The following is a 26,878-nucleotide window of genomic DNA, read 5'->3' on the forward strand; positions in this document are numbered from 1 at the left end:
CTATGGCTCACACCAAATAAAAAGCGTGATTTATACATTACAATTTAGTGTACGCTTCGGGAATGACTGAGCTGTTGGAGAAATGTGATGACATGTTCTGCTGGATAACCCAAAAAAACAGGCCCCTGAAAAACCATCTTAGACTGAATGGGAGAGGTTGGTGTTTGCGGCTGATCAATACGGTTGAGAGGAGAAGCTAAATTGTCAAGAGTATGGCATCTATAATTCTCCTCTGCTTGTATATCCGTAGCAGCAGAGCCAGGAACATTTATGAGCGGTCGGTGGTCCTTACCCGCGACGGCGTAGAATGGACACCGGCTCGTAGCTAGCAATGGTCTCAGTTTCTGCAGCCATGAGGCTGAGACGGATGAATGCTCCGGGTTAGCCCGGTTATAATCTGCCAACTGCGTACTTCCAGTAACGCCATTCTGACAAATTATTGCAGCAGATGAATCTCTGGGCTGCTGGGCAACGGTTTGAGAGATTGGAACATGGATTCCCCAAGGTCTACTGGCCGACTCGCCTAATCGCACGTCCCGCAGCGATCTATCAAAACAATCATCCCCCTGTTCCTCATCCTCCTTCTCCTTCAGCCGCTCACCATGTTCTCCTCTCTGGAAAAGTGGCATGGCCTCTATCTCTGTGGATTCAGCATTGACATCCTTCGCCCATTTCTCTATCCTTCCAATCGAAACGGACGGTGCAGCATTTGGTCTACCCGGTTCTTGGGTTGAGGGGAGATAAGGTTGATGGTAAAGACTAAGTCCCTTGATCATATTTACCATGTCACCATATTTCTCGTCGAGTTGGCGGATGCTCTTAGCGTCTCTCTGATATCGTTGAATACAGATGGTATGACTGCGAGGGATTCTATGTTTGTTTTTTTGGAAATACTTAGCCACTTCCTCCGGAGAGTGGTCATCTAGATACCTGATCGGACACCTGGGAGCAGCGTCCTGTATCAAGGGAGAGGGTGTATCCTGGAGAGCTTCAGCTTTGATAGGGTCAAGGTCTTGTGAGCGAAGATCTGAGCTCGGGTTCATGAAATTAGATGCAGTCAATGCCTTTTGGAATTGCAAACAGACAGTGAAGGTTACCTTGCACATTTTCAGCAGTGGAATCGTGTTCGAGGGGACAGCTGGCTTTCGCGTGGACCATAGGAGGGTAAGTATTGTTATTTTGATTGTACTCATTTTGAGTAACAAGTTTGTCGGCCAGGATTCTGTAGGCTTCAAGTCCCTTGGCAATAACTTCCAACTCTGAAGATGTGATGTAGCCAGCCTGTTGCCCATCATAAATCCATCTTGTATGGTCCGCAGATGCATCGTAGTTGGATGGTTGAAAGGGCATAGGCGATATCATTTCAGCTATTTCTGCTTTTGAAGCAGAGCAACTAGTTAGTTGGCTGGCAAGGTTCAAGTACTATTTTATCATGACATTAGCCCCAAGGAACCGTGGTAGTCGGTGTAATAAAGTAGAGATCAAGTATATGCGAACATCAGATAATACATGCAGATGGTTCAGTCACTGCCGCAAAGATGTGGCTTCTGATCTAGAGCTAATTGAAGTTCTCTCATCATGTAACGCAAGAAACAAACAGAGGGAATGAAGAACAAAATAGAAAAGGAGAGACAGATACCTCATCATAAGCAAATTGAAGTCTATTTGATAACTCTCTTTCTTGCCATACTAGCTTCTGAATTAGTTCAATAAGGGTATCAAAGCCTTCAGCCAGGGCTATCACCGCTTTGTTTTGCTCGTCCTGCGTCGTAGTTTGAGAGAGAGACATTTGATGAATCCGAGGAATTAAGGTTATTGACAGTAGTGCATTCAGTAGAGAGCGAACTAAGTCCTGTTGATCGAGGATGTTATTATTGTCCCCTGCAAAGAAGAGCAACGTTGCCCAGAATTTAAAGGAGAAAAGAGAAGAAGCTGAGCGTGGTTCAAATTTTCGGCTGGAAAAACCTTCGGTGGGGGAGGCTCTGACACTAGTGACAAATACAGACTAACGGATATCGCAACTTCAATCGAGATTAACGTTTGCTGCCATTTTGTAGCCGAGCGCAAGTAAACAGATTTCACCAAGCAGACATACCACAACAACTACCCACGCAAGGCCCGGCAATGGCTGGCCCCAATCCAAGTCTGATCCCCCCCCATAGACTTCTCCTATCGGCTTTCGTCAATTACTGACAGTGTTCTCGCAGATTTGACACTTGATCCGGCCCTTCAGAAATACTATGGTATGGCTTCATTTCCTTCTCATTGGATATCCTCACTATGAGATACCTCTTACTTATCCTACTGACTCGAGTAGAGCTGAATGTCAACCGATATAAATACTTCCGCTGGACCCCGCGGACAGTCTGGATTTCATTTTGCTATATGGCGCTCGTGCCTGGAGTTTTGGCTTACGTCGGGTACAAAACTGATGTAAGTGTGCTGAGTCCCTCCTCAATTGGCAGTCAATTGCACCTTCCCCATCGTTTTGGCACGTGTTTTGAAGCGAGTGGATTGAACCAAAGCTGATCTGGATCGATAACTTTCACAACTTCTAGGGAAAGCTCGAATTCAGAGGCAAGAGAAGAGGGGATACGATAGTGGAGTGATACAAGTTGTTTCTGTAACTAGGTCGGATGCAAAATGGATTGTCAGGGAGAGGAACTCGACTGCTCCTATTGACAAATCGGTTGCTGGTATATTTCCTCTTACCTCTCCATGGAGCAGGAATATTTGCCCTCCCATACTTGGGAGAACCCTAGTTTGTTGCCATATTTTAAGCTACAAATGTATATCAAAACCAAACTGGATGGGTTAATGTCATGAGGATATCTGTATTCGTCAACCTTAATCTATTTTGTAAACTGTGGCGTCCATAGGAGTGGAAATACAAACAGTAGTTAGAGTAGAACAAAAAAAAAAGACATCTCAAATTCGCAAACAAATAGAGAGGAATCAACAACAACAAAGCAAGGATGGAAAATGTGAAAGTCCATTTACATAGGGTTAAAACGACGATTCGGTGTTTCCGTTCTCGAAGACGACGAAACTCAACGGAAGCGAGTTCTAATCACGTAGCAAATTGAATATCAAATTCAATACGGTTTTCCACGATTCTTTGCATGGCCCCGAACGAAGCTACGCCCTCCTACTTCAGGGATCCTCTCCCCTCTTCTCCATTCCCCAGGAGGAACTCCAGATGGGCCAGTCGGGGGGAATCCTCCACTACTCAGCGATCCACCGGCCCTTGACTTGCCAAACGCAGTTTCCCTTAAGGAAGACGGCCCATTGCCAAAGGCCCTCATCCCTCCGCCAATTGCCGAACTACCCGTTACTCCCCTGTTCATGAGAGCGGGCGCAGTAGAGCCATCGGCCAAAGGAGGGAGAACTGCACAATCGACATAGTCACCAATCACAAAGCGGAAATCTTGTAAGCATTTATCCGCTTCCTCGCCTTGAAGCCTCAATGCCCCGTTTACTGGAAGAGTCTTTTCCCGTCTTTCCGCAACCGGACTTTGTCCAACAATGACACTGCCCATATCTCGACTCAGATACCTCCCCAACCCTTCACCCACAATTCCCTGATTTCTTGTATCTGGGTATATGAGCCGGAAGCTCAAGCGTGTTCCAATAGCAGGATCTGGAAGAATCGAAGGAAGACATGACGTTAAAAGCTGAGCAAGTTCGCGTAGAGAACAAGACGGCCAGGTGTAAATTTGAAGGTGCGGAGGTAGCGTAGGAGGGTGGTTGGTTGTGGTTGCGTTTCGTGTGGATGGAGGGAAAGGGATCGGGAAATCTGAGAGATTATGGAAGGAATGTTGTTTATAAAACAGCTTCAGATGAAACGGTGTTGTTGTCTGGCGGTCAATCTTAGGAGGCGCATCAGACTTGTCGTCCAACATCGTGGCGGTGGAGAGTGCACATGTGTTGTATGCGCGAGGTTGAGTAGGGTGGCCAATGTCGCTGTACGAGTGTACGACGAATTTCACCAACGAGGTGTAGATTTCCACAAATTCAACCCCTCTTACGAGCGATCGGAGCGATCGTGATAGTAGAAACGGTGATGGGCGACTTTGTGGCTGGAGAATGGATGCTGCGGCACCAGGTATCGAGCTTCTTCGGTAGGGTGGCTCAGGTGGCTCAAGTGGCGCTAAGTCAAGGGTTTAGAAGCTTCCAAGTCTCCAATCTTGGAATCTCGGCACAATTTCTTCTCTCCTCACCCACCAGAAAGTCAACAACAAACGTTCACTGATATAACCTGTTGTTTGAGTTGCAATCACTTTATCTCGTATTACCTCTGCGTTATCCAGATTTTGACCACTAACCCGCCATGGATTTCGCCTCGCTAATGGCGAAGGAAATTTCCAAGGCAAAGGCGCCCGAAATTTCCACAGCCACTTCCGACTCTAAGAAGCCATATGTGAAGCGATCAGACACCGAGGCGGCCAGGTTGGCCGCATACCACGCGGAGCAAGAGGAACTGCGCAAAGAACGCGAGCAACGTGCGGAGCGGAAACGTAAGTTTGAGCAGGAACAGTCCGAACGCAATCGGGCAAGGGACGAGAAGAGAAGACAGCTGGCAGAGGAATCAAGGCGAAAAAAAGAAGCCGAAGCGGTGGCTAAAGAGAGAGAAAGGAGAAGGAGACTTGGTCTTCCCGAGGTTCCTGCGGGAAGTCCAAATGACTCGATGCAGGGTTCTCCCCTGGTCGACGATGAAGAAGACCTCGGTGAGGATGAGGTGATTGACAAGCTGAGGGCTGCGGGAGAGCCAGCGATACTCTTTGGAGAAAGCCATAAGGGTCGTGTAAAGCGGTATCGACGACTTTTGCAGCGATCCCTAACCCCACAGCAACAAATGCTTGAAAGGCCAATCGCGACAACCCTTGTTCTTGTCCCCGAAGCTGAAATGAGAGTCCCCCCTAAGTTGCCCACAGATGAGGAAGGTCGTAGATTTCTCTTCCGACAACTGGCATCCTACTTTACAATGATCTTCAAGGAATGGGAAATCGCATTGTCGAAGAGAGATGACGATGTAAAGAATAGCTACCAAGGGAAACAGGCTTATAATGCCATGGTGCAGTCCAGGGAGAATATTCGCCCCTTGTTTAGGAGGTTTGAAAATGGTGATTTAGAAGAGAGTATACTTGAGCCAGTGGTGGAGATTGTACGAAGCGCGCAGGACAGACGCTATGTTGACGCGAACGACGGTTATCTCCGACTTAGTATTGGAAAAGCGTAAGTGAAACGAATTTTTCTCGATTTTCCAATTTACAACTTCCTAAATGTTGATAGACCCATACTATTCGAGTTGCCTTTGCTGACTTGATTGTTTTAGTGCCTGGCCAATCGGAGTTACTATGGTTGGTATCCATGAAAGGTCTGCGCGAGAGAAGCTTCATCAAAGCGATAAGAGCCAAGCGCACATTATGAGCGACGAAATTACACGGAAATTCCTACAGAGTATTAAGAGATGCCTGACGTTTGCTCAGGTCCGCTGGCCTCCAGATGACCAGCTTCAGCTCATGGGCTAATGCTATGCTGTTTCATTCTCGACACGGGGTTGACTTTTGCTTTTCATAAGCCAGGCGTCTATAATGCTCAGGTAGATATCTATCTTTAATAAAAATACAGACCGGAATATCATCGGCAAGGACAAACAGTCTAACCGGTAAAAAATGAAAATAGGTATTCCCACCAACCTTTGAGTGGATTTGCAATCGAATCCGAGCGGACGTGCGTTTCCTGCCCTGTGTCAAGATTCCTCTCTAATTCGTTCTCGATCCTTATGGTGGCATGACTATGCTCCAGTATACCGTTTATAAATGCGCTTTCGGGGTCGAAGTCCTTGTTCCTTTGAGTTCTAGAACCGGGCTTTTCTTCAACAGATCCACTCTGTTTATTGAGTTCTGCTTCGATGAGCTTTCCGGCGGCGTAAATACAACCACCGCAAGCGAATCTGATCAACGAATCGCCGGTCAAACTTCCAATTACAAATATATCTTTCGTGACTTGTAAACCATGCAAGGCCCGAGCGCGCATTGTCTTTCTAGAAACCCATGCGTTTGTTGTCATGTCGTTGCCGAAAATTTCAGCTCGTAGTCGTTTGCTCAGGTACTTCAAACTACTCCTTCGGCCAACCATATATGCTAGTCCACTTACTTTGCGAGAGAGTGTTATCCCATCCTCTCGACGGAATGTGACTAGGGCGCTTCCATTGTCCAACACAACATCCGTGATAACAGCGTTGGGACTACCTTCGTAGTTAACTTGCCAATTTCTGCTGTCGAGGAAGGGGTTCGAAAGTCCACGTGCCTGCCTTGGGCGTCTTGCCCCGTTCTTCTGAGTTAATTGGGCGGATGCTTGTTTCATAAGACGATAAATAGCAGCATATTCGGGGTATTCTTGCTGGTGGCAACTCTTCAGAGGCGACGGATTGGTTTCGAGTTCCCATTTGAAAATGTGGATTATCTGTTGGTCTGGATGAGAAGAAATAATGACATCGGCTGCGGAAAATCCAGACCCAATGACTAAGAGAGGGGCACGTCGCGGTTGCGTCGACGTCAGCGGTGGTAATTTTAACAATGGCAACAACAGAGGTCTCGGAGGAATACGTTCGGTGAAAACCCCCGATGCCAAGATCAGCTTCTTGCAGGTTATATTATGTGAGCCGATATAGAAACCATTCTCAGTGCGATCAACCCTGCTGACCTCCTGGTTGCATAGAATTGATTTGGATATCCCAACAGATGTGGGGTAAGCTGCGAGATATTCCGCCAACGCTTCTCTTGATGGTCTTGTGTACGGCGGCAAAGGAGTGTCGTGGACATGTCGATGGTGCTCAGCGAAACTGTATCCAGGCAGTGAGAGCATACCAGCGTAACTCAATGTTTGGATGTTTGGGGTTGTCCCTTCGGGGCACTCCGCCCATTGGCCTCCCGGCTGATTTGCATGTCCAAGAACAAGATGCGAAGCGGCCATTTCTGGCATATAGCGCCACTGGACGCTCGTTTCTGTTCCATCATCGTCGTCTCCATTTGGACGAATCAAAGCATCAAGAAGAGCGTTGACTGGAAGAGCTTGGGTGGAATATGGGAATCGAGATGCACCGAAATGGCTTGTCAAATGGTCAATGTCTAGGTGGAGCAGCTGCGGGTTGTGCTTTAGCTTTGAATGGAGTAACGGATCCGGATGGGGCTTCTCCGGGTTGTAAAATGGAATATGGCCGTGGAGGATATATGAGAGTACCATGGCCGAGGGTCCATTTCCTGCATCGAGTCATGGAGTAAATTTATATCGATTAGTGGTATTTTAGACATGCGCGGGGAACGTGAGGAGCGAGGAGAATAAAATGCCCACCTACCAACGATGACGATATCAACTGACTTGGGAACATTCAGTGTTTCTGCCATGGACGGCTACTGGATCATACGGCATTATGTGGAGGAGCAGTGGTTGATGATGCAGCTCAACGCCTCCCAAGAGATATCAACAGCAACTCCCGCCTACCACCCCACTGTCCTTCGCATCGGGTGTGCAAGTAAGAGCATATAAACAGCGGCTTATTCTATAATAGGCGAAAGTGAGTTGCGAAATGGCATTCCAAACGATCAGTCAAATATAAAGACGAAGGTGGAAGGTGGGGCGGAATGAAATTTTTTGAAATGTAGAGAGCGACAACCAAACTATCTACGCCGTTGCAAAAAAATGCTTGAATTAACTGATGAGCAATTGAGGGGGCTGACAAATCGGAACCGCTGCCGAGGTTGTTCAAATGAATTTGCTGGTCTGGAGAACTGTGTTATTCTGATGTCATTGAGCCATCCATGATTGTGGGGGAACCACGGATATATGGCATGAGATTGGGAAAATACGCAATGATCAAAAGACTACGGTGTATACCCTCACATCATCTCATTCCATCCTCTCCCAATAAGCAGGTCTACACAAGGACTATTTTTCCACGACTTCGTACGAGCGCTTGTCCCGTTGTTTTCCGGGCAGCTTTTCTTGACAGTCGAGGGTACACACCCTTGCCAGGGCTACATCCAATACTGAGTACATGTACGTGATATATTGAATCATATATCTCTTGAGGAGTAGGTGGCTACCCTAAGGATTGATCCTTTTGGCGTAGTTGGTAAAGTCCTCCTATATGTATATATATATAGTCAAGATTTCATGTTTGACAACATATGATTGGCTGAGAAGGTATTTGAGGTGGCTGGAAGCTTGAATCATGCCGAAAGTTTTTCCGGCCGAAAAGATAAACCAATGCTCAGGCGTGCGCGAGAAATTCAGCATGAGATATACGGCCACGGATATCTAGAATGCTCATATTCCTTCCCCTTACGTCATGATTTAGTTACTGTCGCAACTCTGTAACGCTGTTAGACGTGGGTGGGGATTTGACGTTGTCGCATCGAGTTGATGACGGCAATAGGCCTGTGCCCCTCGGGTGTTGGCATCCTAATCTGAAGACCATGTACCATCTTGCCAAATCGATTTATTTCTATGCTACGAGTAAAGAGGGTATGTCTTGCCCACGATATCATACTTCAACTACCGCCACCCCTTAGACCCCTGTAACCAATTTGCCATCGCCAATACCCAAAATCACTATTGACTTCGCAACAATATAGAATACTCCGTCCTGCTCCTTGGCCTGGATAATGCAGGAAAAACCACTTTGCTAAACCAGATAAAAGCTCTCTTCCTCCCCACCGACCCAAACAACACCACGACGCAGGCCCTCCCTGGCAAAACCGTCCCAACTGTCGGCCAAAATGTCGCAACTATTCCGCTTCCAGACATGTACTTAAAAATATGGGATATAGGAGGACAGATATCAATGCGTGGCCTCTGGCAAAGCTACTATTCGAGCTGTCATGCAATTATTTTTGTGGTCGATAGTGCAGATGTAGGCGAAGACGCAGACGTTTCGCGCCTTGCTCAGAGTGGACATAAAGGAGGGCCAAATGCGCCGTCGAACTCCAAGGGACTTTCAGGTGCTATTACCGAACCCATGAACGCCATAGATCCCCAGGGTGAATTTGGGAGATTGGATGAGTGTCGCCAGGTTCTTGAGTCCGTATTGCAGCATGCGGAGACGATCGGAGTGCCCATCCTTGTGCTCGCGAATAAGCAAGATAGAGAAGATTGCGTGGAGGTAGTGAGGATCAAGGAAGGTTTTGTGAGAAAGGTGTTTGAGGGCGAGGAAGGGGGTGGTGTGCGAGATAGTCGAGTGTTGCCCGTCAGTGCGCTGATGGGGAGCGGGGTGAGGGAAGCAGTGGAATGGGTTCGCAGCAGGGTGAAATGGAACAAGGAAAGCAGACCTCCTGTGATGAGATAAAAAATAGATAGCCGTGATATTCTACCCGTTTCCATTGGAATAGCCATATACCCAATTTTTATCTGGTTTTACCGGGTGTGCGTTAATTCAACCGCGTTGGCATTCACCAATAGGTTTTGTGCTGCTGATCCTGAAAAAAAAAAATGTTATAAAATTAGTGCTAGGTGCTCCTCTAATTGAATTGTATACATCATTCCTTGCTCCCAGAATGCATTCAAAACCACTCAAGATTCCTCTTCAGTACAAGTAACTTTCTCTGCCTTAGCTAAGAAAAGCCTTCTTGACAATATTGCAAGCAGTCGTGGGCGCTTAAATGCAGAGCAATATAGATCCTAAGTCGCACCATTCCTGAAGCCGCCACACCAAAAACGTTGTTTGAATCCTAACGCCGGCGCTCGAAAAGTGGAGTTTAGGCATTCAGAAACGAATAGTTTCGTATAGATCCAATCCTGGAACGACACCAAATAGGCGCTGGCTCTCAAAATGAGTAGGCTAGCCACGATTTCGGTGTGTAGGGGTGTGCATCTGCTAGTTTCGAAAATGTGAGTATTTTTATGCGGCCATACCAACTGAATTAGTATATCACGCTCGGTCGTGCGGTGCTGCGCCTCGATTCTCGGTGAATAGAGGAATCGACTTCATGGGACTCCGTGCTTCCTACAGTCGGTTTCCTTGGCCAGCTTCTCGCAATATCAATGCTGCTACGGGGGAACCATATTTCAAGGAAAACATAGAGCAAGAAGTCTATGACAACGCAAAGACAAAACAATTTCCCAGCCCATATGCCACAGCCGTAGTAGCGTTTTAGTCGATCGATGAGAGCGAAGCTATTGATGCGGCCCCTTGTTGCAGTCCAACCTTGTCCAGGAAAGTAGCCGTAAAACTCTTCTTCGCTTATGGCACCACATATTCCATTGTAAACACGCTCTGTTCGTCGGGCGACATCCGTCCACGAATACATCATGCGTACTTGTTCATGAAATTTGTCAGTGCAGACTCTGTTCGAGCGAAGGGCTGCAATTGCCTTGCCGGTCGCCTGAACAAGATCATCTTCCTCAGGTTTTGCAAATGTTGTCATGTGCTGTGGCAAGACTTCTGGGATGCCCCCGACACGGGTACAAACGACGTATAGTCCACAACTAGCGGCTTCTACAATCACCGTTCCGAATGCTTCAGTCAAACTCGGATGAAGATAGATATGTCCCCGCACCATCACATTGCGGACTTCCTCATGTCGAACCGCTCCGAGGAATTCCACTTTGTCTTGTAGAACTTTACGTTCTAGCATTTGCTCTAGGTCAATAGCCTTGGGCCCTGAACCTGCGATAATGAAGCGCACATTCGGGTGAGAAGCTAAGATTCTTGGTATCGCCGCAATTAACAGATCTGTTCCCTTGTTATAAAAAAGTCGTGATATAACAACAATTGTGATAATATCATCCGGGCCCAATAAGGCACGTGGCACAGGCGTTTTGTTATTTTCATCGGCGCTGTACGACAAGGGACGAAAATTCTCGGCCACAACGGCGTTAGGAATAACTGACACCATCAGAGGATCGAGAGAAGCGCGAAGGACTGTGTTCTCCTTGCTACATAATGGCAATCAGCACAGTCGTGACTTCTGACTCGCCCCCAAAGCTATTTAAAGCTTACCAGGTATGGCTGACGCAAATAACATGGTCAACATCACTCAGGGTAAATTTCAGGAGTTTGTTCGTAAGGATTGAACCCGCGTCTGCGAAACCAAACAGCGAGTGATCTGTAAAAACTGTGCGCAAGCCCATAGTGCGCGCGTGTAGAATGGCTTCATGGCAAAAACTGCTCAGACTTTGATGTCCGTGCACAATCGCAATCTGTTCGCGTATTATTATGTTACGAAAAATGGGGAAGAAGGAGAAGACCGTAGGCATAGTCGATTCGCGGTAAATGACAAAAAATGGGACATAATAGACCTTGAGTCCATTACTGAGATATCGCACTCCGGTCCGGCCCTTATAGGCATGAGTGACGATGATAACTTTATGGCCCCTGTCTATTAATTTCTATAGTGCAAGTCAACACCTCGCCACGAGAGAGCATTTTTAAGCTGTACTGACGGATGAAAGTTGGTATATGTGACTTTCCACTCCTCCTAGACATTGTTAGCCATGCGTTGCATGTTCCCAATATAAATATTCTCATAAAACGTACCAGGTTGGGGGAAAAAAAAGTCACTAATCATACTGTGACTGTTAATTACTTCGTCCTTGGGGGGTTTATGGGGATATTTGGAAGTGAATAGCTTACGCAATATTATATGGCATTTTGACGACGATAGCATTCTCCTCCGCAACGTGTTTAGGACACTCATAGTTTCCAGAGTATTCCCCTAGTTTACAAAAATTAACGATGAATGAAACAAGATGTCGGAGATAGTTGCAGATGATGCGTTGGAGGCGGTGAGCTTTTCTGCCAATATCAAGAAATTTCCAATCTCAGGTGTGTTTCAGCAAATCTTCATCAAGCATGACCCGATATTATGGCTGCCTCATTTCACCTTAGATACATTCCTCCAAGGGACGATCCCGCACCTAGCCATTCTAAAACCTTGGTGTCTCCGGCTGCGTTTGAAAAGCGGAAGAGAAAACATGATCCCGCCTACGATGCACCAATTCCGCCATCCATTTCATCCAAGAAGGCCAGGAAGCATGAACGGGACGAAAATCCGGAGGCTTCTAGCGCGGACCCACAATCTCACCTGGCAGCAGTTAGACGGCAGGACACATATTCGCATTCCTATTCGAAAGCAGAAAGTAATATTTCGCCCGCAGCGGAGGGGCAAGAACATGTTCAGATTAATTCGCTCATGGGAGGGCAGGAAAACAAGGACCTTAAACAAAGCAACCATAGAGCATCAACGCCTTACAACGCACCTAAAGTGTCTACGGATTTAAGCCATAGGTCGGAGCTGTCAGGGAAATTGGATCGGAAAGATGGTGATGTATGGACTAAAATTGCTCCAGAAAAACATGCCGGGGTCTTGTCAAAATTCGAGAAGTCGACATTAAAGTCGACATCAGCAGCTCCCAAGAAAAGCCAATCAAACATGATCGGTGACAGAGGCACTGAGAACATCACTCCCCATGGGCTTGAACCATTCCCACAGCCTGCCTCTTCGCCACTCGATATCGAGTCGCCGACATACTCGACGCTTCCTGCTTGGCTTACTCAACCCTTCGCTGCCGCCACCCTGTCCGAACGAAATTTCTCAAACCTAGGAGTGAACAAAACTCTTGTTTCAGTTCTTGAGAGGCGCGGATATACTGAAGCCTTTCCCATCCAGGCAGCCGTTTTAGAATTACTTGGTACCGGTAAACATAGGCATTCGGGGGATCTTTGTATATCAGCTGCCACAGGTTCCGGGAAAACTCTAGCATACGCTCTCCCGCTGGTAGCAGGTATTGAACAGTCATCCTATCCCAGATTGCGAGGACTAGTTGTTGTGCCTACACGAGAGCTCGTTTGGCAAGCTCGAGAAGCTTGCGAACTCTGTGCTACCGGGACGGGCCTCAGGATAGGAACAGCCGTCGGTACGGCATCGCTAAACGAAGAACAGGCGTCCCTCATTAAACACGAACAATTGTACTCTCCCTGTACTGATCAAATAAAGAACATTCAGCAGATGAGCGCTGATTCCTGGACGTCGTTCAACATTCAGGAGTATATTTCCGAAGCTGAGAGCTCTCCTTCGGCGTTTCCCAACCATGTTGCAATCCCGTCACCCAGCGTTGACATCTTAATATGTACTCCAGGCCGACTTGTTCAGCATATCAAGTCTACTAAAGGATTCACATTGGGACATTTAGAGTGGTTAGTGATTGATGAAGCCGACCGCCTACTGAACGAAAGTTTTCAAGAATGGGTCGAGGTTGTGATCCCAGCTTTAGACAGAAACAGAATCGATGTCAATGCTAAAAGTGGGGGGGTTTTGCAGGAGCTGGGATGGAAAACATGCAAACCTAGACTTCAAAAGATAATCCTCAGCGCGACCATGACAAGAGATATCTCGAAACTTCAGGCTTTGCGATTGAGAAATCCCAAACTTGTAGTTTCCGATGATCCAAGAATTAGTAACGTTGCGAAGATCCCTTCAGAAGCGCATGGAGATATCATCAAAAAGGATGACCATACATCTAGTCTACCTTCAACTTTGCGTGAAATGTTTGTTCCAGTTGGTGATGCTGCAGAGAAGCCACTTTATCTCCTTACTCTTTTACTTTCACATTTTAAGTTGGGTGGGGGCAATGCTGCGAGCCTTCCGCGATCTCGTTCTCATTCGATCACATCGGACTCAAATTCCACCAGCTCAGCTTCAAAGTCATTGGAGGATAGTTTGCTTGACGCGTCGTCAACAGCATCCCATAGTCCCTCTGATACCGATTCGTCAGAACAATCAGCAGCCGACGTCCACAACTTTAAACCAATGGCAGCATCTGCGTCCGTGTCTTCTGTTTTGATCTTTGCCAGGTCTTCCGAATCAGCATCAAGACTAGCTCGTCTTCTCTCACTCATGCACCCGCCATTTGCCAACCGTATCGGAACCCTGACAAAGTCCAACAAGTCCAGTACCTCGCGGAAAACACTATCTGCATACCGCAACGGCAAATTATCAATTGTCATCGCTACTGACCGTGCATCTCGTGGTTTGGATCTTCCTTCTCTCACACATGTCGTGAGTTACGACATTCCCACCAGCCTAACATCATATATTCATCGCGTCGGCCGAACAGCTCGTGCCGGCCGATCAGGGTCGGCCTGGACACTGGTTGCCCATAGTGAAGGGAGGTGGTTTGCCAACGAGGTCGTAAAATGCCGTAAATATGGCGTTTCGAGAGTCGGCACTGTCGAAAAAGTCATCGTCAAACTTGATGAAGAAAATTCCCATTTTAAAAAGAAATATTCGGATGCATTGGGTCTGTTACAAGTAGAGGTAAAGGGGACTCAAGCCAAGCACAGGTAGCCGGGGAAACCTGGGTTTTGATAACCTTTGCGCTGCTGGTACATGTATATATAATCGTACGATTTTAAGTTGTCCGAACATTTTTCATGCCGAGCCCATTGTAATTATTCATGTTTGTACTTGATGTCCAGAGTAGTTGCTAGCACTTTATCGGTATTTAATATTCTGGCTCGCTGGCCTACATAATATGCCGAACAGAGCATATCCATTTATTTGGTCCATGCAACTTTCTTGGTCACTTTGTACCGCCACATGCCCGAATGCGAATAGCCGCTAGACTAGTCCTCATTTGTGGCGTCTAAGCTCACCTCTAACGCGCGTCCTACGGCACTACCCCTGAACAGGACAGGTATATACGGAGTATATGCTGAGGTATTTCACCGAAATCCTGAGGTGCTCTAGTGATCAGCTACATTGTTTCCTAGTTATACTCAATATTATTGTTTCTCCTCCATACGCTATAGCTCTTCACATTGTCTACTAGGCCTACGCCCTCACAATTATGATTAAATTGATATTTGAGATAAATATGAATCTTAGACTACAAGAATTCAACAACTCCAGCTCTAGCAGCAATGTTAGATAGATTGTAATATTGCAATGATGTATATATATAGCCAGAGTATCATATAATTTATATATCAGTAGATAATCTAGCTATCAGCAGTGACAGAATCATTCCTTCTACAGCTTCAGAAGTCTGTTGCTGTATCAATGTTATCACTAAGCTTTTTAAATATTAGCAGCTCCTGGGCGTGTGTAGTATCAATCCCCATCATGAGACAGCCCAATGAAGACGATTATAACAAGTTCCACAAATCTACGCCTTGAGTGAGTTAATAGATATACATTGCGAGATGATCTGAGACTGCTAGATCATGGAACTCATTTATAACGTTAAGTTCAGAAGAGTTTGTGAAACTGAAGTTTTGAAATATTAAACGAAACTATCACCAGGGGCCTTGAATGTTCGTGTGACATACTATTTCTATCAATGTGAAAGTCAGTACTCATTCTGGGAATATTTTTGCTCTCTAGCATTGAGCTTTGACCGAGCAGAGTGATCCATGGGCAGTGAGCCGAATACTTTCTGATGATTGCGCATAAATTAGCGCAAGAGGACGACACTAGGCTAAATGGAATCAGTTAAACGCTTTTTGAATCACCGACTGAAAATGTATTACAAGAGTATATGTTCGATGATGTTGCAAGGAACATATAAGAACAAATACATGTACGAACATCTCAATTAGTTTGAACTAGTCGTATTAATATTGTGTGGGATAAATATTCGGAGTCAAGGGTAGAACTGGAACTAGCGGGACGTTTCATTATCCCAGCGCCCAGAGTTAGTTCAACGGATAAGGTGGACATGTATCTGGGATTGGAGTACATTCGGCATAGCTTTCAAGGAATTTGAGGATGCTTCAGAGAAAACAGTGAAGTTGGGATTTGGAGATCTGCATCGAAAGGGTTTCCCGTGCCCAACGACCTGGGGGAGAAGTACCAAGTAGGAGTTAAAGCGTATGGGGATCAACTGAGAGGAATCCCAAGGAGTCAAAAGAAAACATTAAGGTATATAGTTTACTATCGTAAGAACCCGCAAAGGCTGAAATGTGAATTAAAAAGCAATTAACTTTCCTTCGAACATAACTATGTATCCAGGATATATACTTGCCAAAACGAAAAGTAAACAGCAGCAGACAGTTAACTATTTCTTGCATGGGGGAATATGTCCTAAAGCAATACAATTACTATTGCAAGAGCCGCAGCAGCACTTATATAGTACTGAGATAAAGGAACAAGGATAGAATTTGCGGTACCGGGGAAACCAATCGGGGGAGAATCGGTAGGGCTCCCTCCAGTTGGACCGGAGTCAGTTGGTGGCGTTTCACCTCCACTTCTGTCTGATTGTGTAGGGCTATTCGATGCCGAAGGGCTTTCACCTGGTCCACCTGTGGTGGGAGTTGGAGTGATCTCAACCCCAGTCTTAGCCGGTGGAGCGGTTGTCGAAGCACCGTCGGTTGGGCTGGCGGTTTTGGAAGAATCACTTGATGGCAGTGTATTGGGTGCTTCGGTAGGGGTTACTGGAGTTTGTATGGGAGTTTCGGAGGGAGATCCTGGCGGAGATTCCGTGGGAGTGGTTGGGGGTGGATTCATTGTTAAGGTCGAGGGTCCACCAGTAGTACTTTGTGCTGGCGGCGGGGATGTTTCACCTGGCGGTGTTTCACAAAAATCCAATATCGACCTAAAATTGGGAGCTTTCTCTCGTAGGGCTTCCTTAGGGTTGCCTATCCTTGCCTGGATTGCAATGCATCGATGGCATTCATTTAAGAAAGTCATGAATGCCGAATTGCCAACGCAGAGTTCCGCTGTAAGTCCATGATGTTCCGCCTCCAAGCCGGCATAATCGCAGGAGGCATAGCACTGACTAGGCAATTGATCGGGAAGTTGTCTTTGATGCAGAGTTGAATATTTCGTTGGGTATCTGGCCGGATATCTTGTCGGATAAGTTACCCGATAGTCTGTCGGATAGTCTGTCGGATAGTCTGTCGGATAGTCTGTCGGATAGTCTGTTGGAGAGTCTGTCGGATAGTCTGATTCAGAGTTTGTCGGATAGTCTGTTGGAGAGTCTGTCGGATAGTCTGTTTCAGAGTTTGTCGGATAGTCTGTTGGAGAGTCTGTCGGGTATCGCGTCGGAGATTGAGTAGGATACTGCGTTGGATAGTGTGTCGGGTAGTGTGTCGGAGATCGAGTAGTGTAGGACGTGGGATATGGCTTCCCCGGTGTCGAATCCCTGAACTTGAAGATATCATAATCCAGTCCAAATATTCGAGGATTAAGGTTGTAATAGTGTGGTGAGGCAATAAATTTGTCCAGTGTTGAATTCGACGGATCCCAGTGTTGGTAAGGTTCGAGGGGAGGGGGAGAGTGGCATTCCTCTGGGCTACAGTAAAATTCGGGTGAAGGAAGCCCAACCTCGAAGTTGCAGTCTCCGTCGGCTTCGCTGCGGTTTGGGATACATAACTTGCCTGGGGAGCAGCCCCATAAATAATCGGAGGGAACGGGAGCGGTGTGCGTATAGGTGGGGTTAACAGTACGGGATGGGCAGAGAGAAACAGCATAAGAAGCAGTCATTGTCACCGTATCTGTAGTGCAGCTGCCTGGAAGAGTTACAGTTTCGGTTTCGCCTGGAGCAGTTGTGGTGGTCACAATTGTAGATCCAGGAAGCGTTTTGGTTGATCCAGGAAGCGTTTTAGTTGATCCAGGCATGGTGGTGACAGTAGTCTCGGTTGTTGTTGTAGGGATGGTGGTCACTGTAGTTTCAGTTGTAGTTGTGGAAACGGTGGTGGTGTGCTCCTTAGTCTCAGTGACAGTTACAGTAACCGGATAAGGTGAGGGACAGGTTGGTGGATGATGATCCTTCACACAACAAATTAATTCAATCCTGCAAAGTCATATTGGACGACAACAAAGTGGATATATCCTTACATTGCACCATGAGATAAGTATAGCTGCGTCAATGTCTATCAAAGCGGGAGGGCCCGACTTCCCGCGAGAAGGCTCGCCCCCTATATTGAGTCCTACCTTGACCCCAACGCCTTCATTCTGGGCCTTGCCTGGTAGTACACACACGGAGAGCAAGGCCAAAGAAAGCAAGAGCAATGTCATGATGAGGACCTATTGGGAGCGCCTAGGTACGAAATAAAAGTTTGACGGGCGACCCGTCTGTTGCCCGCGAGAGGAATAACAGGGAAACGGGCAAAGACAAAAGTATTTTATACAAATTGATAGAATCCAAAACAATGGAGGACGTCGGGTCAGAAGAGCAGACGTTGTAGTATTCTTATGCTTTCATCGGTGAAAAGAATAGGGAAGAAAGAACTCGCCGTTACTTGAATGAGCGAGACCAAAAGGTCACGAAGTGGAAACAACATGGGCAGGAAAGAGGAAGGGTTACTTTTTTGAATAGCAAATTTGAGGCGCATCGTCTGACAACCGCACAGCTCCCAAACGAGTTAAGCCAGAGCAAGGCTCATAGGCGATAATCCGTAGTCGCCAAGGCGGCTAAGTTTCCAAAGCTTAAGCAATGGGATGATCCCCTCCCGTACCCTGGCCAAGCTTTGAACGGATAAGCCAGGTTTTCGCCGTCATGTTGACAAGCATAATAATAGCGTCTAGTTGTGCAGCACGGACATATAAAAATGACGAGCTTGTCAGATACGATAACTGCCCTGTCGAGAATGGCCACTTGTATCTGATACCGATATTCAATGAAAGCCCGTGTCAATGATAGTAGGGAACTGCTGCCAAAAAGGAAATGTGACACAGAACGCGAGTAAATGTGACTTTAATCACGGATGTAACCATGAATATACACACAGGGGGTACCACACAAGATGCAGGACATGGTACGAGGAACATAATTTTTGTCTGGTTAGACAATTGGGAAGGGGAGTTATTGGAAAGCATGTTTTGAGCAAAACGGATGAGCTGCAACTAGAGGTGCGTCTTTATTTTAGCTGCAGCGTGGCGTACCAAAGATGGACGTGGCGAGGAACAGATGGGATGTTCCCCAACTCCCGCTCAGAAGCTGAAAACGCATATCATTTTGTCCTTACCCCGCCAAAGCTAAACATCTCACTCGAATCAAAACCCGCGGGTCCAAGGCTACAACCGATGGATGAGGCGGAAGGCCAAGAAAGGGTTGAGGCTGAAAAATTGCGCTCGAAAGCCTGTCACATATAACCCTTCCTGTGATGGTTGAACGTTCATTGCTCATACAGGTCGATCTTACAGTCCCCCGTCAAGAACAGCCCGTTCGCGACGCGGGGAATAGCCGTCAATCCAGCCACATAGTCCGGATTGCTTCAGCCTTGCATCGATTCTCCGTGGCCGAAGGAGCTGGTTAACCACTGGCGAGTTGACATTGTGCGCTCCGAGCTGGGTTGTCCTAGGACATAATCCATGGATTCGTTTTGACCTAGAGACTTAAGTTGATGCTCTTCTAGTATATAATGATGACTATGACCGTCCTCAACAAAAGGCAGAATCTCTCTGAGCCGCATTGCTGTAGTCAGAGGAATGCCAAACAATGGTGCTCGTATCTCAACCATCCGCATTGAGACAGGCTGCTGGCCATTTACGAGGAGAAAGCAAGGAAGGATAAGAACCCAAGCAGGCGACTGCGTACTCTGCAGCACAGTGTACGTGCCGATTTGTAGACAGGGGCAGACACAATGGACAGGTGGACGGGAAAGGACATGGATGGACGTTGGAGCCGATCGTGACAGCGGATGAAGGTTGTTGCGGCCCGAGAACGGAGACTAGCTCGGCAACAAGACCGCAGCGCATGGATCCTCGCAGAGAACCTGCATGGAGAAGTCAACAAGACCGTCGATATCCAACCATTATTGACCATTCTTGCTTCGAAAGACAGATACATCCACGGACACATCGTCGGAATGGTCCGATTCGGGCTTAGCCGTTTGTTTAGGAACTTGCTGTGCTGCAATCTACTCCGCTTTCGGGGACGGTCCAAGGATATTCCCCTCCCGCCCAGCCTATCATCTGCAGGTGTGTTGTCAACTTCACATAAGCCGCAGGGCCAGCCACCTTGACCACGTCCAGTCTCGTCTGTTTTCCTCACACCTCAATAGCCTTCGCATCTGCCTGATGTCCCATGCCCCTGCCACCGTAAGTCACAAAGTCGCTTTCTCGGGATCGAAATATCCATTCCAAATTTCCAAAATTTGGGAAACTGGTAGGCCCAACAAATAACCGTCACTCCGCGGTAAGGAATGCTACCCCGTATCCATTTCGTTTGGGGAGCTACGACCACCTAAGACTTCTAGCATCCTGCCACAGGCGACGGCATTCAAAGCATTGTATAAGCAAAGCGCCCGGCGGGGATCCAGAGACGCAACTTCTGGCTATGTGAGCGAGCGTTTCCTGATGCCTCCTGTTCAGTCGTCAGCCTCCCAAAAACAAATCCTTGGGTCGTCGATAAGCACATTTCCCGTTCAGATGGAACCCGCATCCGTCGCCTTGCAGCCATTAATTACCACTAGGATTACTTTCTTTGTCTGCGGGGATAAATTTGTGGAAATTAAGCCCATGTACTGTACATCGATGCGGGAACTCCATACCTGTAGAACACGCACTATCCTGTCTGTGTGAATTACCCTGCGTAATTGGACATGAACTAGGGCAATCGCTGGGATCGGCGAGCCGTCGGCGATTCACCCAACCGGAGCAAACAGTTGTTTGCCTATCTTGGATGACAATACTGAAGGTAGATAGACCACTCTTAAACCGACGACAGTGAACATTGTTGACCAGCAGGCACCTTGGAGAAGAGAAGGGTGTCAAGCGCACTAATGGCACTACCATCTCTCTGAGAACTAGGTAGGAACAAATGTAATTAGACTTTCAATTGACGAGGTCACATTAACGGATTTCCAAAAAATTGCATGGGCCACAAGTACCTACCGCGCAATTTAGTTGAAAGGAATCTTCCAACACACGAAGACCCCTGTTCACTGGCCAGCACCATGGCCACAACACCCTTTCACAGTAACTCGCGGTGATTGGGAATGCAACGGATTCGGCCGGTTCCTTCAGTTAAGCGGCTACTCTACCACCCAGAAGCCACAGTCGTTGCTGGTCCAAATGCGATCGATACCTCTACTCCCAGCTTTTCCTACTCTCCATTTATTTATTTTTTATTCTTTTTTCTTGTTCTTTATTTATTTCATTATTTCGTTTTTTGAGAGAACCCTGAAATTTAGAATGTACTATTGACGAGCCGCCACTTCTACCGTTGTGCTGTGGCTATCACGCCAGCTTTTTTTGCCCATGTATTGTACAGCTCAAATCTCCATATGCATTTGCCCCACGTTTCCAGAACACGAGTAACGGGGTAGATCTGTGAGAAGAAACTATCCGCCTAAACGGGCGCCTACTCTTTTATGTCCACTGCTGTTTCCGCCCCATTTCTAGCTTCGACTTCGTCTCATCACACTTGTGATAGTGAAGGGTGTAGGGCGATATTGAACACCCAGACTTTACTGCAGAAAACGGGTCTGAAACATTTGAGTCTATTTCGTTCTACATGCCCAAGAGTATACCGACAATTTGACCTCTCAATATATGGTTATCGCCGATACTCCTGTTCGTCAGGATTCATCCTTGTGGGTGAGCTATGAGAAATATTGCTTTGGCCAGCCTTTGACCTTTTCTCGATACCCTTTTTTTACCTTAGACTTTGATTCGCAATATACCCATGGCGCTGTTGTGGATAATCGCGGGAGCTGCTTTGGCTTCGCTTCTGAAGGATGCTGCTCCGCAAGAAATCCAAGTTGAGGTTAATAGGACCATCGTGTCTTGGTCTTCGTTAAGATGTAAGTTAGAGGTTAAAATGTCTACATAACCCTAAGCGCACTGGTTTAGCTCCCTGATACTCGACATTCGTCTTTGATTTGCTTTTTCAAGTCCTCCGTTAATACCTGACTTAGCGAATATAATCCGTGATACCATTTACGTCGATGGAGGACGAATGTGTTGGCAACGGTATTTAGTACCTATCAACCGTGGAAATCTTTCTTTTTGATGCTGACTTGAGCTTTTCTTTTCAAGGGGGTACTCGGATAATACTTACGGACAGTTCGAATCAACCAGTGATTCCTTACCCGACCTGTTTCCTATCCTTCAATCCAGTTCTAACCTCAATGTAGATCTTGCAGAAGGCTTCGTTTTCACGCTTAATTTGTCTGTCCCATTTGACACGACCAAAGCCCAATGGACAAATTTGTTCGGCAATTTGTCGGTTACTTCGGGGGCTGTCAACAATATTGCCCCGACCTTCTTTTCTGGGACGATGTTCGCAAATGATTTCAAATTCTATTTATATGGGTACAGCTCACGCTTCGGGTTGGAAAATATTTCGGTAGCTAACTGAAATAGTGGCCTCATTCTTCTCACCGATACAAATAGTCCCCCCCCTCCAAACAAAGTACTAGCATATGAACGAGACCAGTATGGGCCTGCTCGGGTCTTGTGGAGACCCGGTTTTCTTTTCGAGGATACTAACAACGACGTCACGCGTTATATTACTCACGGTGCTGGGGTCTCCGTGCCGAGTGAAAACAAGGGCTTTTATTTCAGTGGGAAACGTGGAGCGAATTGGGGAGAAATAAAATTTCCCGCTCCGGCTGCGAATGTCACTTCAGATAAGTTAATTTCGCTTGATATGGCTCAAATGAGATCTCCTGAATGGTCAAATGCCAGTTTTCCAGACTTTATCCCTGGCCGTGCTGCTGGAGAGTTGATATGGATTCCCGTTTCTACATCAGGGGCACTCGTTGCGATAGGCGGAGTTCCGTACCCTCAAGACATCTCCGATACTCCTGCTGATGCCATCATGCGTGATATAACGGAAAATGTAAGCTCAATACAAGTTTACACCTGCAGTTAGTTCATATCCCGCCGGGCACACCCTAACTTAATACTTCTCATAGAATCGAACGGGACCCGAGCTCATGCGCAGCGTGCCTATATATAATGTTGACAAACAGAAGTGGTAGGTATAACTTACCATTAGCTTTCATCCGTATCTTCATCTCCATTCGTTGCTCATTATATTTTGTTTTTAGGTATATGCAAAACACGACAGGAGACTATCCACCAGCCTTGGCCCACTTTTGTTCCGTTGTGGCTGCGGCGAAGGACGGTAGTTCATACAACATCTATATTTACGGAGGCTATAGTGGTAGTGACTCTGCAGACTATCCTTACGACAATGCATACATTCTTTCGGTCCCGTCCTTCGAATGGATCAGCGTCTATGATGGGGATAGGAAATTGGGTCGCCGCTCTCATAAATGCATTAAACCATACCCTGATAAAATGTTTGTTCTTGGTGGCCAATCGCGAAGTGAGATCGATCGTATAGATTTCATCCGTGTTTTCAATCTCAATACTTTGAGATTCCAAAATACATACCACCCAGAAGAATGGGGTGAGTATGAAGTACCAGACTTGGTGACGGCGAGGATTGGTGGAGAGTAAGTCTTGTATGAACGGTGGTTGCTGTTTTGGATAAATGCTGATTTTGTCGACAGTGCCAAGGGTGGTGCTACCACCTTAGAGCCTGTGTCATGGGGTCATGACGATTTACGAGACTTATTTGCAACAAAGTATACAAAACCCATAAAAACGTATTATCCTTACCCTCTGTATAATTCTTCTGCACCAACGACTACAAATTCCCCTCAAGACAACAGCAAGGGTGGTGGGAATGGCAGCGGGCTTCCTAAATGGGTGGCTCCGGTGTTAGGCGTTGTTTTGGGCCTGATATTCATAACAGGTCTGGCAGTTCTCTGGCTTCTGTGGCGCAGACGACGAGATAGGACGTATGCAAGCAGCGAAGGGGTTACCAATGATAATAGGAAACGGATTTTGGGGTGGATGTACGGAATGGGCTTGCCGACCCAGAAAACCAATATGACCACTGCTTCTACTGAGATTGGAATTAACGACAAACATACGTCCGCCGCCGCATTTTCGGAAGTGGGTGATTCGGTGACAACTCCGGCTCCACATTCGGGAGTGGTGTATTCAGATCCTAAGGCGCAAGAGGCTGGTGGGGCCCAGGTACATGAAATGCAAGGTATGTATAGAAGTTTTCCACTCTTCTTCGTCGAGAATTGCTTATATTCATCTCTTACCCTCTAGCCGGGCATGTCCCTGCACCTCTTGAACTACCAACGGAATACAATGTTGCTCCTACTACAGCCCGCGCCCGAGGAGTTAGTGACGCTTCAACTTTCAGAAGTCCAGTTTCTCCGGAGCCACCATCACCGCAACCGAACCCAAATTTCCCACCCTCGCAGCCGACTCATGGCCGAAATAACTCGTCCCTCTCGAGTGCTGCATTCAATCTTTCCATCAGCAATGCGCGAATATCCGAGGAACAAAGTTCACAAAGACGTGGATATGTATCTGGGTTTACTGAGGACCTCCCAAGCCCGGAGCCTGACTCAACGGACCACACGCGCAGGCTCTAACAACGATATTTCGCCAACCACGTCTACGTCTTGTGAAATTTTCCGCGTCAATTTCTAATGTTCCATGGCCAACTTATATATCCTTGCATGTGATGAATATCATTTCATATTCTACTTTTGTTTCCCCCTCTTATTGTTCCAACCAAATCCTTCTAGGATTATAGACTAGGTTTGACTACCTCTTCTCGATATCATGTTTCGGAAATGTTGTATTTTTGTGACACCCATGCCCATTTAACCTAATTTCTAGTTATTTGATCTCTATCTTATATCAATCATATTCTAAAACTTACACCAACGTCCACATTTGAAGCTTGAAACTTTGTTCCGCGGGGACCTTCTCCTAACCAGATAGTTCAATTCAATGCAAGATAATCCTTTTATACATCCTCTGAGAACATGTTTTCACAATTGAAAATACAAAGACAAATGCTAATTTCCTTATTAGCTTTCGGTTTACATCATTTTGTTTTTGTTTCTTCAAAATGAAAGGGTGGTTTTGAGGCCTGGAAAGTTCTCGAATACTGGACTCTGGAGCTGGGAAAGATATTTGTTACTCTTCCTATAGAGAAATCATTATGAAACGAAATCCAAAGTCCTATATATAGTTTATACCAAAGCAAATGGTGTGCTAAGGAGTAAGGGGACAAATCAGATCTAAAGAGTAGGATGTGCAGAAAAAAACATGTATACTATCAGTAGACAAAAAAAAGGTATATCTTTTCAAATTCTAGCAAGAAAAGGGGATTCCAAGTCTCCACCACGGCCACCCACAAGAGCCCATTGGTTATTATGCTTCTTGCTTAAAATATGTTCAATGGTGACCTGCCTGACTTCTGTTGCAGGGTTAGAACTCACCCCTGAAAATCCGACGATCTCGCTATTCGTCAACGGACCATTCGCCAACTCGTCCGCACGTTTATACACAGAACCAACAGCAGTACCGCCCAGTCCTAGGTTATGCTATAGAGCCACAGTCTGTATGTATGTATGTATGTATCGATTTAGTGTCTCAGAGAAACATGGGCAGAGCCTGTGTTTCAGAAGCCTTCCAAAGAGCATGGGATGTGCTATGCTGGAGGGATTTCTATATACATAGATAGAGAGAAACAGAATTCAGATGACAACTCTTGAGAAAACTCAGCTTATTGAGCTGCCCATCTACTTCTGACTCAATATATAATCATTTATAATAAAGCTATAGTATGATTCTTTGAAAGAATCACCACAATATTCTCTCAGTTTATTGAGAAGCTGTCTGTACTTTTTATAACAGAAAAAAAACATAAAGAAAACCAGAGAAAAAGCAGATAAAAAAGATAGAGAAAAAAGAATATTCAAATTATAAAATAATACAAATAAGAAAATAATAGCAAAGAAACTGCATTACTTATAACTAGTGGTTATATGAAGGTGGATTTGTCTGTATTCAAACATGTGTTTCTATGGTGTTCAGCCAAGGCCCTTAAATAATCTATACATATTCTGTATAATAAACTATCTTCTTTGATCATATAAAAGAGATAACTTTTCTGTAATATTATATACAATGACTGTATCAGTCTCTCTCTGAATATATATTTAATAATTATTACTTCACTACTGTATTCTTTTTTTTCTGCTCTTATATTGATTTCTATTTTTAATTATTTTTATTTTTATTTATCTACTTTGAAACTTTTATATCTCTGTATAAATAAAAAAGACTGATAATAATCTCTGCTGCTGATACTGTTATTAAAGCAGCTGCTGTATAAAAACAGCTATAGTATAATTTTATTATAGAGATAATAATATAGAAAGAGAATATACTGAAAATCAGTAGATAAAATAGATTAAAAAATATATAGATAGTATATACAGAAAAGTAGAATAAATAAATAATAATATATAGATTTATTTTATTTCTATTTTTTCTTTATTTCTGTATATAAAGAGAGATGAAATTTAATAGACTAATTTCTTACTACTGCTCAATTTTTATTATTTATATAATAGAAATAATATAATAAAAAAAAGTTTTCAGATAATCAGATTATCTCTGAGTAGAAGATAATCTGATTTTTTAATAAAAAAATTCTCAATTATTCATTCAGAGAAAGTTATTTTAAAAGAAAGTATATAAATACTGAAAAAGAAGAGATTATATAAATAATAGAAAAGAGTCTAATTAAATAATATTAAATAATTTTTATTAATCTGTATTATATATAATAGAGTAGATAGAAGAATTTTTATTTTTACTCAGTTAATCAGATTTTAAATAATATATTAAAAACTTACAGATCTATAAAATATATATAGAGATATATAGAGTTTATAAATAGAGATATAGATATTCTGATAAATAGCTATACTAAACTGAATATAATAAACTTTATATATTAGTACTGAGAGAAATAATAGAGAGATAAAAAATATACATCCTTCTCAAGCTGGGAATCCACCACAGGGCGAGAACAA

General features: G+C 45.3%; 10 protein-coding genes across 10 annotated transcripts; 5 read left to right on the plus strand and 5 right to left on the minus strand.

Annotated features, from left to right (window-relative positions):
* Nucleotides 1-44: 44 nt before the first annotated feature.
* HCBG_01224 (uncharacterized protein) lies at nucleotides 45-1,789 on the minus strand (the record flags this gene model as incomplete). Its single annotated transcript, XM_045428274.1, has 3 exons — nucleotides 45-1,027; nucleotides 1,098-1,422; nucleotides 1,691-1,789. 3 exons carry the CDS (start codon nucleotides 1,787-1,789, stop codon nucleotides 45-47), a joined length of 1,407 nt encoding a protein of 468 aa, XP_045290060.1.
* Nucleotides 1,790-2,062: 273 nt separating this feature from the next.
* Nucleotides 2,063-2,609, plus strand: HCBG_01225 (uncharacterized protein; the record flags this gene model as incomplete). Its single annotated transcript, XM_045428275.1, has 4 exons — nucleotides 2,063-2,143; nucleotides 2,208-2,243; nucleotides 2,318-2,433; nucleotides 2,559-2,609. The coding sequence occupies 4 exons, from the start codon at nucleotides 2,125-2,127 to the stop codon at nucleotides 2,607-2,609; spliced, it is 222 nt and encodes a 73-aa protein (XP_045290061.1).
* A 486-nt stretch (nucleotides 2,610-3,095) lies between these two features.
* HCBG_01226 (uncharacterized protein) lies at nucleotides 3,096-3,982 on the minus strand (the record flags this gene model as incomplete). The annotated part of the gene is made up of 1 exon (XM_045428276.1): nucleotides 3,096-3,982. The coding sequence occupies one exon, from the start codon at nucleotides 3,900-3,902 to the stop codon at nucleotides 3,096-3,098; it is 807 nt and encodes a 268-aa protein (XP_045290062.1).
* A 348-nt stretch (nucleotides 3,983-4,330) lies between these two features.
* Nucleotides 4,331-5,608, plus strand: HCBG_01227 (pre-mRNA-splicing factor; the record flags this gene model as incomplete). The annotated part of the gene is made up of 2 exons (XM_045428277.1): nucleotides 4,331-5,235; nucleotides 5,336-5,608. The coding sequence occupies 2 exons, from the start codon at nucleotides 4,331-4,333 to the stop codon at nucleotides 5,529-5,531; spliced, it is 1,101 nt and encodes a 366-aa protein (XP_045290063.1).
* An 11-nt stretch (nucleotides 5,609-5,619) lies between these two features.
* HCBG_01228 (uncharacterized protein) lies at nucleotides 5,620-7,409 on the minus strand (the record flags this gene model as incomplete). The annotated part of the gene is made up of 2 exons (XM_045428278.1): nucleotides 5,620-7,265; nucleotides 7,361-7,409. The coding sequence occupies 2 exons, from the start codon at nucleotides 7,407-7,409 to the stop codon at nucleotides 5,662-5,664; spliced, it is 1,653 nt and encodes a 550-aa protein (XP_045290064.1).
* A 1,071-nt stretch (nucleotides 7,410-8,480) lies between these two features.
* On the plus strand, nucleotides 8,481-9,349 carry HCBG_01229 (ADP-ribosylation factor; the record flags this gene model as incomplete). Its single annotated transcript, XM_045428279.1, has 2 exons — nucleotides 8,481-8,529; nucleotides 8,640-9,349. 2 exons carry the CDS (start codon nucleotides 8,481-8,483, stop codon nucleotides 9,347-9,349), a joined length of 759 nt encoding a protein of 252 aa, XP_045290065.1.
* A 130-nt stretch (nucleotides 9,350-9,479) lies between these two features.
* Nucleotides 9,480-11,570, minus strand: HCBG_01230 (phosphatidylinositol N-acetylglucosaminyltransferase GPI3; the record flags this gene model as incomplete). Its single annotated transcript, XM_045428280.1, has 4 exons — nucleotides 9,480-10,938; nucleotides 11,003-11,391; nucleotides 11,446-11,480; nucleotides 11,540-11,570. The coding sequence occupies 4 exons, from the start codon at nucleotides 11,568-11,570 to the stop codon at nucleotides 9,924-9,926; spliced, it is 1,470 nt and encodes a 489-aa protein (XP_045290066.1).
* Nucleotides 11,571-11,867: 297 nt separating this feature from the next.
* On the plus strand, nucleotides 11,868-14,534 carry HCBG_01231 (ATP-dependent RNA helicase DBP6; the record flags this gene model as incomplete). The annotated part of the gene is made up of 2 exons (XM_045428281.1): nucleotides 11,868-14,344; nucleotides 14,480-14,534. 2 exons carry the CDS (start codon nucleotides 11,868-11,870, stop codon nucleotides 14,532-14,534), a joined length of 2,532 nt encoding a protein of 843 aa, XP_045290067.1.
* Nucleotides 14,535-16,085: 1,551 nt separating this feature from the next.
* On the minus strand, nucleotides 16,086-18,020 carry HCBG_01232 (uncharacterized protein; the record flags this gene model as incomplete). Its single annotated transcript, XM_045428282.1, has 2 exons — nucleotides 16,086-17,771; nucleotides 17,937-18,020. The coding sequence occupies 2 exons, from the start codon at nucleotides 18,018-18,020 to the stop codon at nucleotides 16,086-16,088; spliced, it is 1,770 nt and encodes a 589-aa protein (XP_045290068.1).
* Nucleotides 18,021-21,633: 3,613 nt separating this feature from the next.
* Nucleotides 21,634-24,415, plus strand: HCBG_01233 (uncharacterized protein; the record flags this gene model as incomplete). Its single annotated transcript, XM_045428283.1, has 8 exons — nucleotides 21,634-21,751; nucleotides 21,866-21,920; nucleotides 21,987-22,262; nucleotides 22,344-22,791; nucleotides 22,868-22,929; nucleotides 23,003-23,413; nucleotides 23,471-24,018; nucleotides 24,084-24,415. The coding sequence occupies 8 exons, from the start codon at nucleotides 21,634-21,636 to the stop codon at nucleotides 24,413-24,415; spliced, it is 2,250 nt and encodes a 749-aa protein (XP_045290069.1).
* Nucleotides 24,416-26,878: the final 2,463 nt, after the last annotated feature.

This window comes from Histoplasma capsulatum (assembly GCF_000150115.1).
Source record: "Histoplasma capsulatum G186AR genomic scaffold supercont2.2, whole genome shotgun sequence".
Classification (NCBI taxonomy): Eukaryota; Fungi; Ascomycota; class Eurotiomycetes; order Onygenales; family Ajellomycetaceae; genus Histoplasma; species Histoplasma capsulatum.